The 14233-nt window shown below is 46.1% G+C and overlaps 1 protein-coding gene across 1 annotated transcript in view; it reads right to left on the bottom strand.

Moving 5' to 3' along the window:
- Window positions 1–14233, bottom strand: part of atrn (attractin) — a 339856-nt gene that overhangs the window by 45277 nt on the left and 280346 nt on the right. The window contains exon 27 of the mRNA XM_078406639.1: window positions 3042–3149. Coding sequence (XP_078262765.1) covers window positions 3042–3149 — 108 coding nt within the window. The remainder of the gene's footprint in view (window positions 1–3041; window positions 3150–14233) is intronic.

Raw genomic sequence — 14233 nt, 5'->3', positions numbered from 1 at the left:
GTTTACATTACCATTAAAAACTAACCTCAATTCCTCATTCACCAACAGGCTAACACTTTATAAGGTCATAAAGTCGGAAGTGATAGGAGGAGAATTAGGTCATTCGACTCATCAAATCTACTCCGCCATTCAATCATGGCTGATCTATCTCACCCTCCTAATCCCATTCTCCTGCCTTCTCCCCATAACCCCTGACACCCGTACTAATCAAGACTATCTCTGCCTTAAAAATATCCATTGACTTGGCCTCCACAGCTCTTTGTGGCAAAGGATTCCACAGATTCACCACCCTCTGACTAAAGAAATTTCTCATCTCCTTCCTTAAAAACCATCTTTAAATTCTGAGGCTATGACCTCTAGTCCTAAACTCTCCCACTAGTGGAAACACCCTCTCCATCTCGGAAGAGGTGAGAATGAACCAGGAAAAAGTTCTCCTACTAGTCTTCCTGTCTCTGACTACATCCTATCTTTGTCCCGCCCCCTCCCCTGACATCAGTCTGAAGATGGGTCTTGACCCGAAACGTCACCCATTCCTTCTCTCCAGAGATGCTGCCTGTCCCACTGAGTTACTCCAGCATTTTGTGTCTACAAAAGATTTTGACAGTACTCCTCTTTTGCAGCAGATGTATGTGGCAAAGCACACAAACAACTTGGTAAGCTGAGCGCTATTACAACATTTCTGAATACACCAGATTCTTGAATGTTACTTGAATACGAAACAGGACAATGTCAATACATTTCAATGGAATCAATTAATGCAATCGAATGCATTATTCCACTTTCACCTCTGGTGTTCAATCTAGATAAAAAGGATTAACAGTGAGAAAAAAGTACTCCTTAAATACTCCACTGTCCCCTTGACGAAAAACTTTGCTTGGCAAAAGGGTCCACAAAACGGTGGCCATATATTAATGTTGATTACAGAATGTCGAGGTACGGAAACAGGTCATACATATTGCGCTGATCGTCCTCTTTAGTTAACTAGTCCACTTTCCTTTCCTGCTTTTGATTCAAACAGACTCCTTTTCAAGAGGATAGACACAAAATGCTGGAGTAACTCAGCGTGTCAAGGCAGCATAAGTTCAGTTTGGTTTAGTTTCGAGGTACAGAGGGGAAACTGGCCCACCGAGTGCGTGCCGACCAGCAATCCCCGCACACTAACTATCTGAAACACTAGGGACAATTTACAATTTTACTGAAGCCAATTAACCTGGAAACCCGTACGTCTTTGGAGTGCGGGAGTAAATGGGAGATCCCGGAGAAAGCCCACTGGGTCATGGGGAGACTGTATAAACTCTGTACAGATCAGCATCCGTGGACAGGATCGAACCCGGGTTTCTGGTGCTGTAAGGCAGCAACTCTACCGCTGTGCCACTGTGCCGATCTCTGTAGAAAAGGAATAGGTGACGTTTCGGTTCAAGACCCTTCTTCAGACTGAGACTCAGGGAAGAGGGAAACTAGAGATATGAAAAGGTACAAAATAACAAATAAATGAAAGGTTTTCAACATCTTTTCTATCCCAGCAGTAGTATGAAATTCCAAATTTATTTGTCAAAAAATAAAACAAGATAACTTCCCAGTTCATTAACAGCGAGCAGTTTTACTGCCACCTCAGGCACTGATTTTAATATTTCTTCTATATATTTTTATTCATCATGTTTATTTTTGAAATGTAAAAATGTGTCCACGTGCTTGTTAGAATATACATTCAAATGCATGGTGGCGTAGTGGTAGAGCGACTGCCTTACAGCGCAGATGATGGTACAAATCGAAGGTATTTATTCACAAAATGCTGGAGTAACTCAGCAGGTCAGGCAGCATCTCTGGAGTGAAGGAATGGTGACGTTTCGGGTCGAGACCCTTCTTCAGACTGATGTCAGGGGGGCGGGACAAAGGAAGGATATAGGTGGAGACAGGAAGATAGAGGGAGATCTGGGAAGGGGGAGGGGAAGAGAGGGACAGAGGAACTATCTAAAGTTGGAGAAGTCGATGTTCATACCACTGGGTTGTAAGTTGCCCAGGCGAAATATGAGGTGCTACAGAGAGAGGTTGTGGAGGCTTGGACTCAATTTCTTGGAGCGCAGGAGGATGAGAATGATCTTATAGAGGTGTACAAAATCATGAGAGGAATAGACTGAGTAGATGCACAGAGTCCCTTGCCCGGAATAGGGGAATCGAGAACCAGAGGACATAGGTTCAAGGTGAGGGGGATCGATTCAATAGGAACTTGAGGGATAACCTTTTCACACAAAGTGCGGTGGGTGTATGGAACAAACTGCCTGAGGAGGTGGCTGAGGCAGGTGCTATCGCAACGTTTAAGAAACATTTAGACAAGTACATGGATAGGACAGCTTTAGAGGGATATGGGCCAAACGCAGGCAGGTGGGACAAGTGTAGATGGGACATGTTGGTCGGTGCAGGCTAGTTGGGTCAAAGGGTCTGTTTCCACGCTGTGTGACTTTATACAATTGGATGGCAATGAATGAATGGAACGATCACCTTTGAAGCAGCTAGAAGCTTCACACTTCACAGACCATTTCATATGCAGGCTTCACAGACCATTTCATCTTCCAACACGAGTGATACTGACATTTTGCAGCACTAATACATTCGACCCCATGCAGGGAGATGGAGCTAGTCAATGTAAGGTAGCCACAACGATGGTTTTATACGTTTCCCAATAAACACTGACTGTAACTGGACATTGTAAACAGCACAATACACCAAAATAAACAATGCACAAGGAGCTATTGTAGTTTATAAGTTCATAACTGATCGGAGCAGAATTAGGCCACTCGGCCCATCCAGTCTACTTCGCCATTCAATTATCGCTGATCTATCTTTCCCTCACAACCCCATTCTCTTTACCTTCTCCCCGTAAACCCCTGACACCCGTACTAATCAAGAATCTATCTATCTCTGCCTTAGAAACATCCATTGATTTGGCCTCCACAGCCTTCTGTGGCAATGAGTTTCACGGATTCACCAGCAAGAGTTTGCTTCCTGTAAAATAGCAGGTAAACAAAGTAGCTTCTGGTTACCTTGATGCTTCCTCCAATAAGATCAGGTGGCTCCTCTTCTGTCTCCAAGGCGACATTGATCGTGGCGAAAGGTCGACTAGCCATCTGTTGCATCTCTCGTAGAAGTTGCTATGAGACACAAGTGTACACAGAAGGTTCACTGCAGGTAAATAGCAAAGTGAGCAGTATAATTCGTGACAGTGCACAAAGTTTAGTTTTGTTTGGTTTAGTTCAGAGATAAAGCGTTGGAACACGTCCTTCGGCCCAGCGAGTCTGCGCCAACCAGTGACCATCCTGTACACTGACACTATCTTACGCACTGGGAACTATTTACAGTTCTTACCGAAGCCAATTAACCTGCAAACCTGTACGTCTTTGGAGTGTGGGAGGAAACCAGAGCAACCCGGAGAAAACCCACGCAGGTCACAGAGAGCTCGTACAAACTCCGTACCGACAACACCCATGGTCAGGCTCGAACCCGGGTCTCTGACGTTGTAAGGCAGCAACTCTACCGCTGCACCACTGTGCCACCCCATGGTCTGTAAACATTACAGAGAACAGACCACGCACGGACTCTTCCCCTCACAATCGCTGGGAACGTCACATGCCCAGTATCACCAACCTATCAGAGGTGGCAGCACAGAGGAAGTCTTCCCTTGGACTCTTCACTGATGACTCCATACTTCGAAGACTCATGAAATCAGATCAAATGGGTCTATCTACTGAGCAAATATAACTGGAACGGGTGCGGAGAGCTCGAAAACATGCTGCCATTAAACTCAAATAACTGTGCTTAGAAATGTTGAATTTCAAGTGTTATTAAAAGACGAAAGTTAAGACCAGAAATCCTGAAACTAGATTTTCCTCTTGCTCCACAAGACAGATCAAATAAATCGAGAGAGAGAAGTTGTCATACTCAAAGTCCTTCTCGGGTATTACGGTGTCAACTGCATACAGAATAGGCAGCATGACTCAAGGCAGATGTTCTGAATCGAATTTTTATGAACAACTAATCCAAGTCAGAGATGACATGAAATCCTGTTACCAGGTCAATCTGTTCCACAACTCCCTTTAGATTCGCATTTGTTTTGAAAGATTCCTCACACCTCACCATGAAAATGAAACAATGAAACTAATTTTCACGCAGTTTATTCGGCATGACATACTTTTAAATTCCAGCTGTTTCCTGGCATATTTTCTTTCGAACCAACACATTTCTTGGAATTTAAAAAATTGCATTTGCCGATTAAATTAGTACTGTTCTTTCCAGTTGAATGGAAGTGGAGCATGAATTATTTTGCATGTTATTTTGCAAATAAAAACATAGAAATAATATAACCTATATTATTAGTGAGAAATTGGGCACGGTGGTGTAAGCGGTAGAGTTGCTGTCTTACAGCGCCGGGGACCTGGGTTCAATCCGGACTACGGGTGCTGTCTGTACGGAGTTTGTACGTTCTCCCCGTGACCTGCGTGTGTTTTCTCCGGGATCTCTGGTTTCCTCCCACACTCCAAAGACGTACAAGTTTGAAGGTTAATTGGCTTGGTATCATTGTATAATGTCTCCAGTGTGTGTAGGATGGTGTTAGCGTGCGGGGATCGCTGGTCGGCGCGGACTCGATGGGCTCAAAGTCTTGTTTCCGCGCGGTATCTCTAAACTAAACTAAACTAAACTAAAAAGAAATGAGGCAGCTAATACCTTGGTGGGAACAATTAAGAGCTGGTGCTTAGAATTGGCAAAGAAAAAGATTCAATTGAACTACATTTACAGTTTTTTTGCACATCATAAAACCTGTTCATTTTTGGCAACGGAAAAGATCTATTCAAACTACATTTACTGTTTTCTTTGCATAAAACTTGCTAGTTTTTAATGTTCAAACAACCAAATTCCAGATGGCTTATTTGTTCTGACGAGGAAAAGTTCATTAGTGTAAAGGCCATTCAAAAGTCACGTACTCCAACTTTAAAAAAACACAGTAATCACACTGAATAAAGATCAGCTGGAAATTGTTACATGCAGCATATGGAATTCATCTCCAACACTGCTCATTTAACTGGAAAAGCCACAAGCAGAGAGAGAATGAATGGAAGATTAAGGACTTTTAAAAAAAAATGAGCTGCTTGACATTTGATGGATTATACACAAAATTTGCATATTACTCATTAACTGAGGCTTCTCTCAACAGAAACCTAGAATAAGAAATAGTGAAATAATTATGTCCTTCTTCCTGAATACGAGTCTGTGTTTCACTTTTTGTCAGTAAAAATACTACCTACGGGTCTCTGATTAATTGGGCAGCACAGTGGCGCGGCAGTAGAGTTACTGCCTCATAGCACCAGACACCAGGGTTCAATCCTGACCTTAGGTGCAGTCTGTAGGGAGTTTGTACGTTCTCCCTGTGACTGTGTGGGTTTCCTCCGGGTGCTCTGGTTTCCTCCCACATTGTGAAGACATCGTGAAGGTTTGTAGGTTAATTAGCTTCTGTAAAATTGCGTCTAGTGTGTAGTTTAGAACTAGTGCATGGGTGATCGCTGGTCAGTGTGGACTCGGTGGGCCGGTTTCCACACTAAACACTCTACACTAAACTCAATTGGAAGTTGCAGCATGGAAACAAGCTCTTTGGCCCACCGAGTCTAAGCTGACCATCGATCACCTAGTTCTGTCATCCCACTTTCGTATACACTCCCTACGCACTATGAGAGCTTCACGGAGGCCAATCAAACCAGCGTGCCTTTGGGATGGGGGAGGAATCCGAAGCACCCGGAGGAAACCCACGCAGTCGCAGGCAGAACGTGCAAACTCCACACGGACAGCAGCAGAGGGAATTGACCTCGGGTCCCAGGCGCTGTAAGGCAGCGGCTCTACCAGTTATCGTCCAATAAAGTCCAATTAAAGATTCAACTTGGGCAGCTTACAACCCAGTGGTAGGAATATTGATTTCTCTAGTTTCAAGTCATTCCCTCTCTCTCCGTCCCTCCTCAACCCTAATTGTCCTGAGAGTTGCGCTATTCGTGTGCCTTCGTTATCCCCTCTTCCACAGCCAACAATGAACCAGTGTGGGCTCCACCTTTCGTGATACATCGGTGCCGGCTGTGATTTGTTCTGTACCTTTATATACCTCTAGTTTCCCTCTCCCATGACTCAGTCTGAAGAAGGGTCTCGACCCGAAAAGTCACCCCTATTCCTTTTCTCCAGAGATGCTGCCTGACCCGCTGAGTTACTCCACCTTGTTGTGTATATCTCCGATTAAAGATAGTCCGAGGGTCTCCGGTGTGGTAGGTCGCAGCTCAGGACCGCTCTCTAGTTGTTGATCGGACGATTCAGTTGCCTGAAAACAGCTGGGAAGAAACTGTTCCTAAATCTAGAGGGGTGCGTTTCCACACGTTTGTACCGATGGGAGAGGGAAGAAGAGGGAGAGACCTGGATGAGCCTCGTCCTTGATTAAGCCGATGGTCTTGCCAAGCATATTTCACATTTATTTCACAGCAAAGGGTGAAATAATATAACGTGGTTGCTTTTGTGAAACTTTCTACTTTGCTTGATGTCTGCATGAGTCCAAGCAGCAATTATTTATAAAAGCAGACAGAACAGGAATACAAGTAATTCACTCTTCAACTGAATAGGACTTTGCCACTTGCGCTAGCACAGTTTATCTCAACAGCTGGCTTTGATTTTATGATGCTGTCAGAAAGAAGCACGGGAATAGCTCGAGGGGAATAATTACAATAAACAGAAGCAATCTAGATCATACACTGTTGATCTTTTATGTTAAAAAAACAGGCAAGGACCTCGGACAAAAAAGTACCAGAGAAATGGGAGGGGGGGGGGGGGGGGGTGGGGTGGAGGGAGAAAAGAGGAGGGAGTGGGGGGTGAAAGGGGGGGTGGAGAGAGGAGGTGTGAGGGGGAGGAGAGAGGAAGGAGAGGGGAATGGGGTGGGTAGGGTGGAGAGGGGGAGGGTAGAAGAGGGTGCAAAGTGGAGGGAAGGGGGAGAGGGGAGATGGAGGGATGGGGAAGAGGGGGAGAGGAGAGGGAGAGAAGGCAGGGTGGGGGCAAGAGAAGGGAGGGGCGGAGGTAGGGGGCAAGGGAGGAGGCGAGGGGGAGATGTCTAGTGAGGAGGGTGGGTGAGGGAGGGAACGAGGCAAGAGAGGGGGAGGAAGGGAGGGAGGGTGAGTGAGGCGAGAAGGGGACGTGGTACTGGAGATGAAGGGGAGGGAGGAGGAGTAGAAGGGGAATGTGGGGAGGATGGGAAGGGTGGGAAAGGAAGGTTAGGGAGATGCGGTCATAACGAAGGTCATAAGGATTAGGAGTAGAATTCGGCCCATCAAGTCTATTCCGCCATTCAATCATGGCTGATCTATCTCTCCCTCCTAGCCCCATTCCCCTGCCTTCTCATAACCGTACTAATCAAGAATCTATCTATCTCTGCCTTAAAAATATCAACTGACGGCCTCCACTGCCTTCTGTGGCAAAGAATTCCACAATTTCACCGGCCTCCGACTAAAGAAATTCCTTCTCATCTCCTTCCTAAAAGAACGTCCTTTAATTCTGAGTCTAAGACCTCTAGTCCTAGACTCTCTCACCAGTGGAAACATCCTCTCCACATCCACTCTATCCAAGCCTTTCACTATTCTGTATTTCAATGAGGTCCCCCCTCATTTTTGTGAACTCCAGCAAATACAGGCCCAGTGCCAACTAACGCTCATCATAGGTTAACCTACTGGGGGGAAGGGGAAGAGCAGCAGAGAAGAGGGGCAGAGTGAGAGGGGAGCTCGAGGAAGATGTGGCAGCAGCTCAACCAACAGGAATGCGACTGAGTACCAAAAACTTTGAATAATATCTTTCCAATAATCTTGCAACTTGACAGCACTGGGCCTCTACTCGCTGGAGTTTAGAGGGTTGAGAGGGGATCTCAATGAAACTTACAGAATAATGAAAAGCATAGATGGGTCTTCGATAAGGTGCCGCAAGTCAGGCTACTTGGAAAGATGAGAGCCCATGGTATTAAAGGGAAGATCCTAGCATGGATAGCAGGTTGGCTGGATGGCAGAAGGCAAAGAGTTGCAATAAAAGGTGCTTTTTCTGTTGGCTGCCAGTGACTAGCGGAGTTCCGTAGCGGTCGGTGCTGGGGCCCTTCTCTTCACGTCGCATATTAATGATTTGGATAAGGGGATTGACGGCTTTGTGGCCAAGTTTACAGATGATGCTAAGATAGGTGGAAGGGCAGGCAGTGTAGAGGAAGCAAGGACTCTGCAGAAGGACTTGGACAGGTTAGGAGAGTGGGCAGAGAAGTAGCAGATGAAATTCAGTGTAGCAAAGTGTGGAGTGATGCATTTTGGTTATGGCGCAAAATGGCGTCGATTATTTTCCAAATGGAGAGAAAATCCAGAAATCGGTGGTGCAAAGGGACTTTGGAGTACCGGTGCAGGACTCCCAAAAAGTTAATTTGCAAGCCGAATCGGCAGTAAGGAAGGCTTATATCAAGAGGACTAGAATACAACAACAGAGATGTAATGTTGAGGCTCTATAAGGTGCGGGTCAGGCTGCAATTGGAGTACTGTGAGCAGATTTGGGCCCCATTTCTGAGGATGTGCTGGCTCTGGAGAGGGTCCAGAGGAGATTTACAAGAATGATTCCAGGAATGAGTGTTAACATATAATAATAATAATAATAATCCATTTATTTTATATAGCGCCTTATCACATGCTCAAAGCGCTTTACAAAAACAATTAACATAGAAACAAACAGACAAACTATCCTGACGGAAAAGCGGCGTATACACAACGCCAGCGTCCTCTCACGTCAGGGTCCGGCAGTAGACATTAAAAAGCACAAGACACACAGATATAATTTTTTACACAAAACAGCCACCACAGTGATTGCTCTAGGCATACCCTCACTGTGATGGAAGGCAAAGTCTTATCTCCTCCTCATTCTTCTCCCTTGATGCCACGAGGTGATCGAGGCTCCCAACTTTTTGAAGCCCCCACCGGGCGATGGAAAGTCCCAGGGCCGAGCCGAGCAGGCCGATGAAAGTCCTGAGCCCCCACCGGGCGATGGAAAGTGCTGCGGCCGAGCCACGCAGGGCGATGAAAGTCCTGAGCCCCCACCGGGCGATGTAAAGTGCTGCGGCCGGGCCACGCAGGGCGATGAAGGGCCTGCGGGCGGGTTGATCGTACCTCGCGCTTCGGGGCGGTCGAAGCTGCTACGGCTGGAGCTCCCAAAAGCCGGTCGCCAGCCAGGGACCTGCGAACTCCCGATGTTGCGGTCTGCAGGGCCCATGGCCGAAGCCTCCGAGATGGTAAGTCCAGGCCCTGCGACCGGAGTCTTTGAGGTCGATCCCAGCTGGAGGCCGCCGATTCCACGATGTTAGGCCATAGCGCGAACGGAGATACGACACGGTAAAGGTCGCATCTCCGTTGAGGAGGAGATTTGAAAAAAAGGTTTCCCCCAACCCCCCCACCACCCCCCTACATACACAGAATTAAAAATAAAACAAAACGTATATTTAACAACGACAATGACAAAAAAACAACAACAAAACGGAGAGACTGCCGGTGAGCCGCAGCTGCAGAACACAGCCACGCCCCAATATGATGACCGTTTGACAACACTGGGCCTGTACTCGCTGGAGTTTTGAAGGTTGAGTTTAGTTTAGAGCTACAGTGTAGAAACAGGCCCTTCGGCCCACCAAGTCCACACCGAACAGAGATTCCCGCACTTTAACGCTACCCTACATATACTAGGGTCAATTCTTACACTTTAACCAAGCCAATTAACCTGTAAACCTGTACGTCTTTGGAGTGTGGGAGGAAATCGAAGATCTCGGAGAATACCCATGCTGTCACTGGGAGAACGCACAAACTCCCTACAGACGGCGCCCGCAGTCAGGATCGAACCTGAGTCTCTGGCGCTGTAAGCACTGTAAGGTAGCAACTCTGCCGCTGCGCCACTGTGTCGGAATAGTCTTTCAGTAGTGAACAAGTTCATGCATCATAACTTGGGTTAACATATGATGAGTGTTTGACGGCACTGGGCCTGTACTTGCTGGAGAAGGATGAGGGGGTGACCTCATTGAAACTTATCGAATAGTGAAAGACCTGGATAGAGTGTGTGTGGAGAGGACGTTTCCACTAGTGGGAGAGTCTTGGATCAGAGGGCATATCCCCAGAATAAAAGGACGTACCTTTAGAAAGGAGATGAGGAGGAATTTCTTTAGTCAGAGGACGTGAATTCTCATCATTTATCAATGGATATTTTTAAGGCGGAGATTGACAGATTCTTAATTAGTAAGGGTGTTTAGATTTTTTTAGATTTAGATTTAGAGATACAGCGCGGAAACAGGCCCTTCCGCCCACCGGGTCCGCGCCGCCCAGCGATCCCCGCACATTAACACTATCCGACACACACTGGGGACAATTTTTACATTTGCCCAGCCAATTAACCTACATACCTGCACGTCTTTGGAGTGTGGGAGAAAACCGAAGATCTCGGAGGAAACCCACGCAGGTCAAGGGGAGAACGTACAATCTCCGTACAGACGGCGCCCGTAGTCAGGATCGAACCTGAATCTCCGGCGCTGCATTCGCTGTAAGGCAGCAACTCTACTGCTGCGCCACCGTACTGCCCTTTGTCAGGGGTTATGAGAAGCAGGCAGGAGAATGGGATTGAGAGGGAGCAATAGATCAGCTATGATTGGATGGTGGGATGAGATGGGCCGAATGGCCTAATTCTGCTCCTATAATTTATGAAATTGTGAACTTGTGGATGTAGGCCAGTCGATCACATAAACCAGCCTCAATGACCCAATTTAAACTTCATGCTACCTCAGGAAAGCAGACGACATAATCAAGAATCCCGACCCGAAACTTCACCTATTCTTGTTCTCTAGAGATGCTGCCTGACCGGTGAGTAATTCTAGCACTTTGTGTCCTTTAACGTAATCGAAGACCATTTACACCCATTTAAAAAAAAGACACAAAGTGCTGGAGTAACTCAGCTGGTCGGGCAGTATCTCTGGAGAACATGGATAGGTGATATTTCGGGTTGGGTCCCTTCTTCCGACTGATCAGTTTTTGTCTCACGGCTGTCTTACTAACGCTCGAGAAGACTGAAACATAATCTCTCTATTTTTGCTTTCTATTAGCTTACCTCATTACATGCAAAATCTGCATCCGAGCCTTTTATAAATCATGCACTCGGACACCCATTTCCCTCTGCATCTGAACTCTGTGATCTCCCACCATTTAGATAATGTGCGTTCTTTATGTTTTATGCTCAAATGGACAAATTCACATTTTCCCACTTTATTTAACAGATCATTGCCCATCCACTTAACATTTTCCTTAAGTCTACAAGTTCACCTTGAATGCCATAGAATGTTAAGCTCACTGCACAAAATCTTCAACACTTGGTGAATACTTTAAACACAAACCAGTATTTTGGTACTTCTTATACTTGAGTGCAACCAAGTAGGTTTACCACAGACTTGAAACAGCAAGGGTGTTGCATTATGACTTCAAACTTGAGCATGCAATTAAAGTTAACATGCAATTAACTTTGTGCTGGAAAGACCTGCAGATGCTGGTTTAAATCGAAGGTACTCCAGCATTTTGTGTCCATGTAATTAACTTTAACATGTCGCTCGATCCAACAGGGCCACCCAACAAATAAATGGATGTACTAATCCCATTTACCGATCCAGTGATGAAAAATAGGATTAACCCGCAGGTGTGTAGGAAGGAACTACAGATGCTGGTTTAAACCAAAGCCAGACACAAAAAGCTGGAGTAACTCAGCGGGACAGGCAGCATCTCTGGAGAGAAGGAATGGGTGATGTTTCGGGTCGAGACCCTTCTTCAAACTGAAGATGGTCCCGACCCGAAACGTCACCCATTCCTTCTCTCCACAGATATTAACACGTAGGTATTGAGGACGACTAAAAGGAGATTGCATTTAGCAGAGGACCTGTGTTCAGTTTGCAAGAGCCATCCTGAGTTTCTGGTTCAGAAGTTCATCAGTTCTAGGAGCAGAATTTGGCCATTACATAGAAAATAGGTGCAGGAGGAGGCCATTCAGCCCTTCGAGTCAGCACCGCCATTCATTGTGATCATGGCTGATCATCCACAATCAGTAACCCATGTCTGACTTCTCTCCATATCTCTCGATTCAGCTAGGCCCAAGAGCTCTATCTAACTCTCTTTTAAATTCATCCAGTGACTTGGCCTTCACTGTCTTATGTGGCAGAGAGTTCCACAAATTCACAACTCTCTAGGTGAAAAAGTTTTTCCTCATCTCAGTTTTAAATGGGAACATTTGGGAACAATTTTTCCTGCATCTAGCTTGTCCAGGCCTTTTATAATTTTATATGTTTCTATAAGATCCCCTCTCATCCTTCTAAATTCCAGTGAATACAAGCCGAGTCTTTCCAATCTTTCCTCATACGACAGTCCCGCCATCCCTGGATTAACCTCGTGATCCTCCACTGCACTCCCTCAATAGCAAGGATGTCCTTCCTCATATTAGGAGACCAAAACTGCACACAATTCTCCAGATGTGGTCTCACCAGGGCCCTGTACAACTGCAGAAGGACCTCTTTACTCCTATACTCAAATCCTCTCGTTATGAAGGCCAACTTGCCATTAGCTTTCTTCACTGCCTGCACTACCTGCACATTTACTTTCAGTGACTGGTGTACAAGGACACCCAGGTCTCGCTGCACTTCCCTTTTTCCTAATCTGATACCATTGAGATAATAATCTGCCTCCTTGTTCTTGCCGCCAAAGTGGATAACCTCACATTTATCTACATTATATTGCATCTGCCATGCATCTGTCCACTCACTCAACCTGTCCAAGTCACCCTGCAACCTCCTAACATCCTCTTCACAGTTCACACTGCCACCCAGCTTTGTGTCATCTGTAATTTTTTTTCTTTTAATTCCATCATCTAAATCATTAATATATATTGTAAATAGTTAGAAACATAGAAAATAGGTGCAGGAGGAGGCCATTCGGCCCTTCGGACCAGCACCGCCATTCATTGTGATCATGGCTGATCGTCCACAATCAATAACCCGTGCCTGCCTTCTCCCAATATCCCTTCATTCCACTAGCCCCCAGAGCTCTATTTAACTCTCTTTTAAATTCATCCAGTGACTTGGCCTCCACTGTCTTCTGTGGCAGAGAGTTGCGGCCCCAGCACCGAGCATTGCGGCACTCCACTCGCCACTGCCTGCCGTTCTGACAGGGACCCGTTTATTCCTACTCTTTGCTTCCTGTCTGCCAACCAATTCTCTATCCATGTCAGTATCCTACCCCCAATACTATGTGGTCTAATTTTGCCCACTAATCCCCTGTGTGGAACCTTATCAAAGGCTTTCTGAAAGTCCAGACACACTACATCCACTGGGCCTCCTTCATCCATTTTACTTGTCATATCCTCAAAATATTCCAGAAGATTAGTCAAGCAGGATTTCCCCTTCATAAATCCATGCTGGATTTGGCCCATCAATTCTTCTCCACCATTCAATCATGGCTGATCTATCTTTCCCTCTCAACCCCATTCTCCTGCCTTCTCCCCATAACCCCTAACACTTGTACTAATCAAGAAACTGTCAAGAGGTATCCACTGCCTTGGCCTCCACAGCCGTCTGCGGCAATGAATTCCACAGATTCACCACCCTCTGGCTAAAGGAATTCCTCCTCACATCCTTTCTAAAGGTACGTCCTTTTATTCTGAGGCCACTATGCCCTCTGGTCGTAGACTCTGCCACTAGTGGAAACATCCTCTCCGCACCCAATCTATCCAGGCCTTTCATTATTCGGTAAGTTTCAATGAGGTCTGTCGCTAATCCTCCAATGCACACTCACTTGTCTGACCTTTGTGTAACTGTGCAGAAAGCCACTGATTGAGACTCTAAGCAGGTTAAAGGAACATTTCTGTCTGAGCACAATGCAGCTTCTCGACCCATATCCAATGATCCAACTCTTCCAAACTCATGCTTTCTGATTGCACCGGAACTGGCTATTCCTGCTTCAAGTCATCCACGTGACTTTGGCACAATTTCTCTCTCCATTAATACGGCCTGACCCCTGGGCACATCCCATCACCGTCCTGTTAGTGATACGTGACCAAGACCGCAAGAAATTGCAGAGACTTGTGGACGGTGCCCAGGCCATCACACAATCTAAACTCCCTTTCATTGACTCATTTG

Source organism: Rhinoraja longicauda, chromosome 1, assembly GCF_053455715.1.
Source record: "Rhinoraja longicauda isolate Sanriku21f chromosome 1, sRhiLon1.1, whole genome shotgun sequence".
Lineage (NCBI taxonomy): Eukaryota > Metazoa > Chordata > Chondrichthyes > Rajiformes > Arhynchobatidae > Rhinoraja > Rhinoraja longicauda.
The sequence above is the reverse complement of the archived record's forward strand: the minus strand, read 5'-3'. Positions and strand labels throughout refer to the sequence as shown.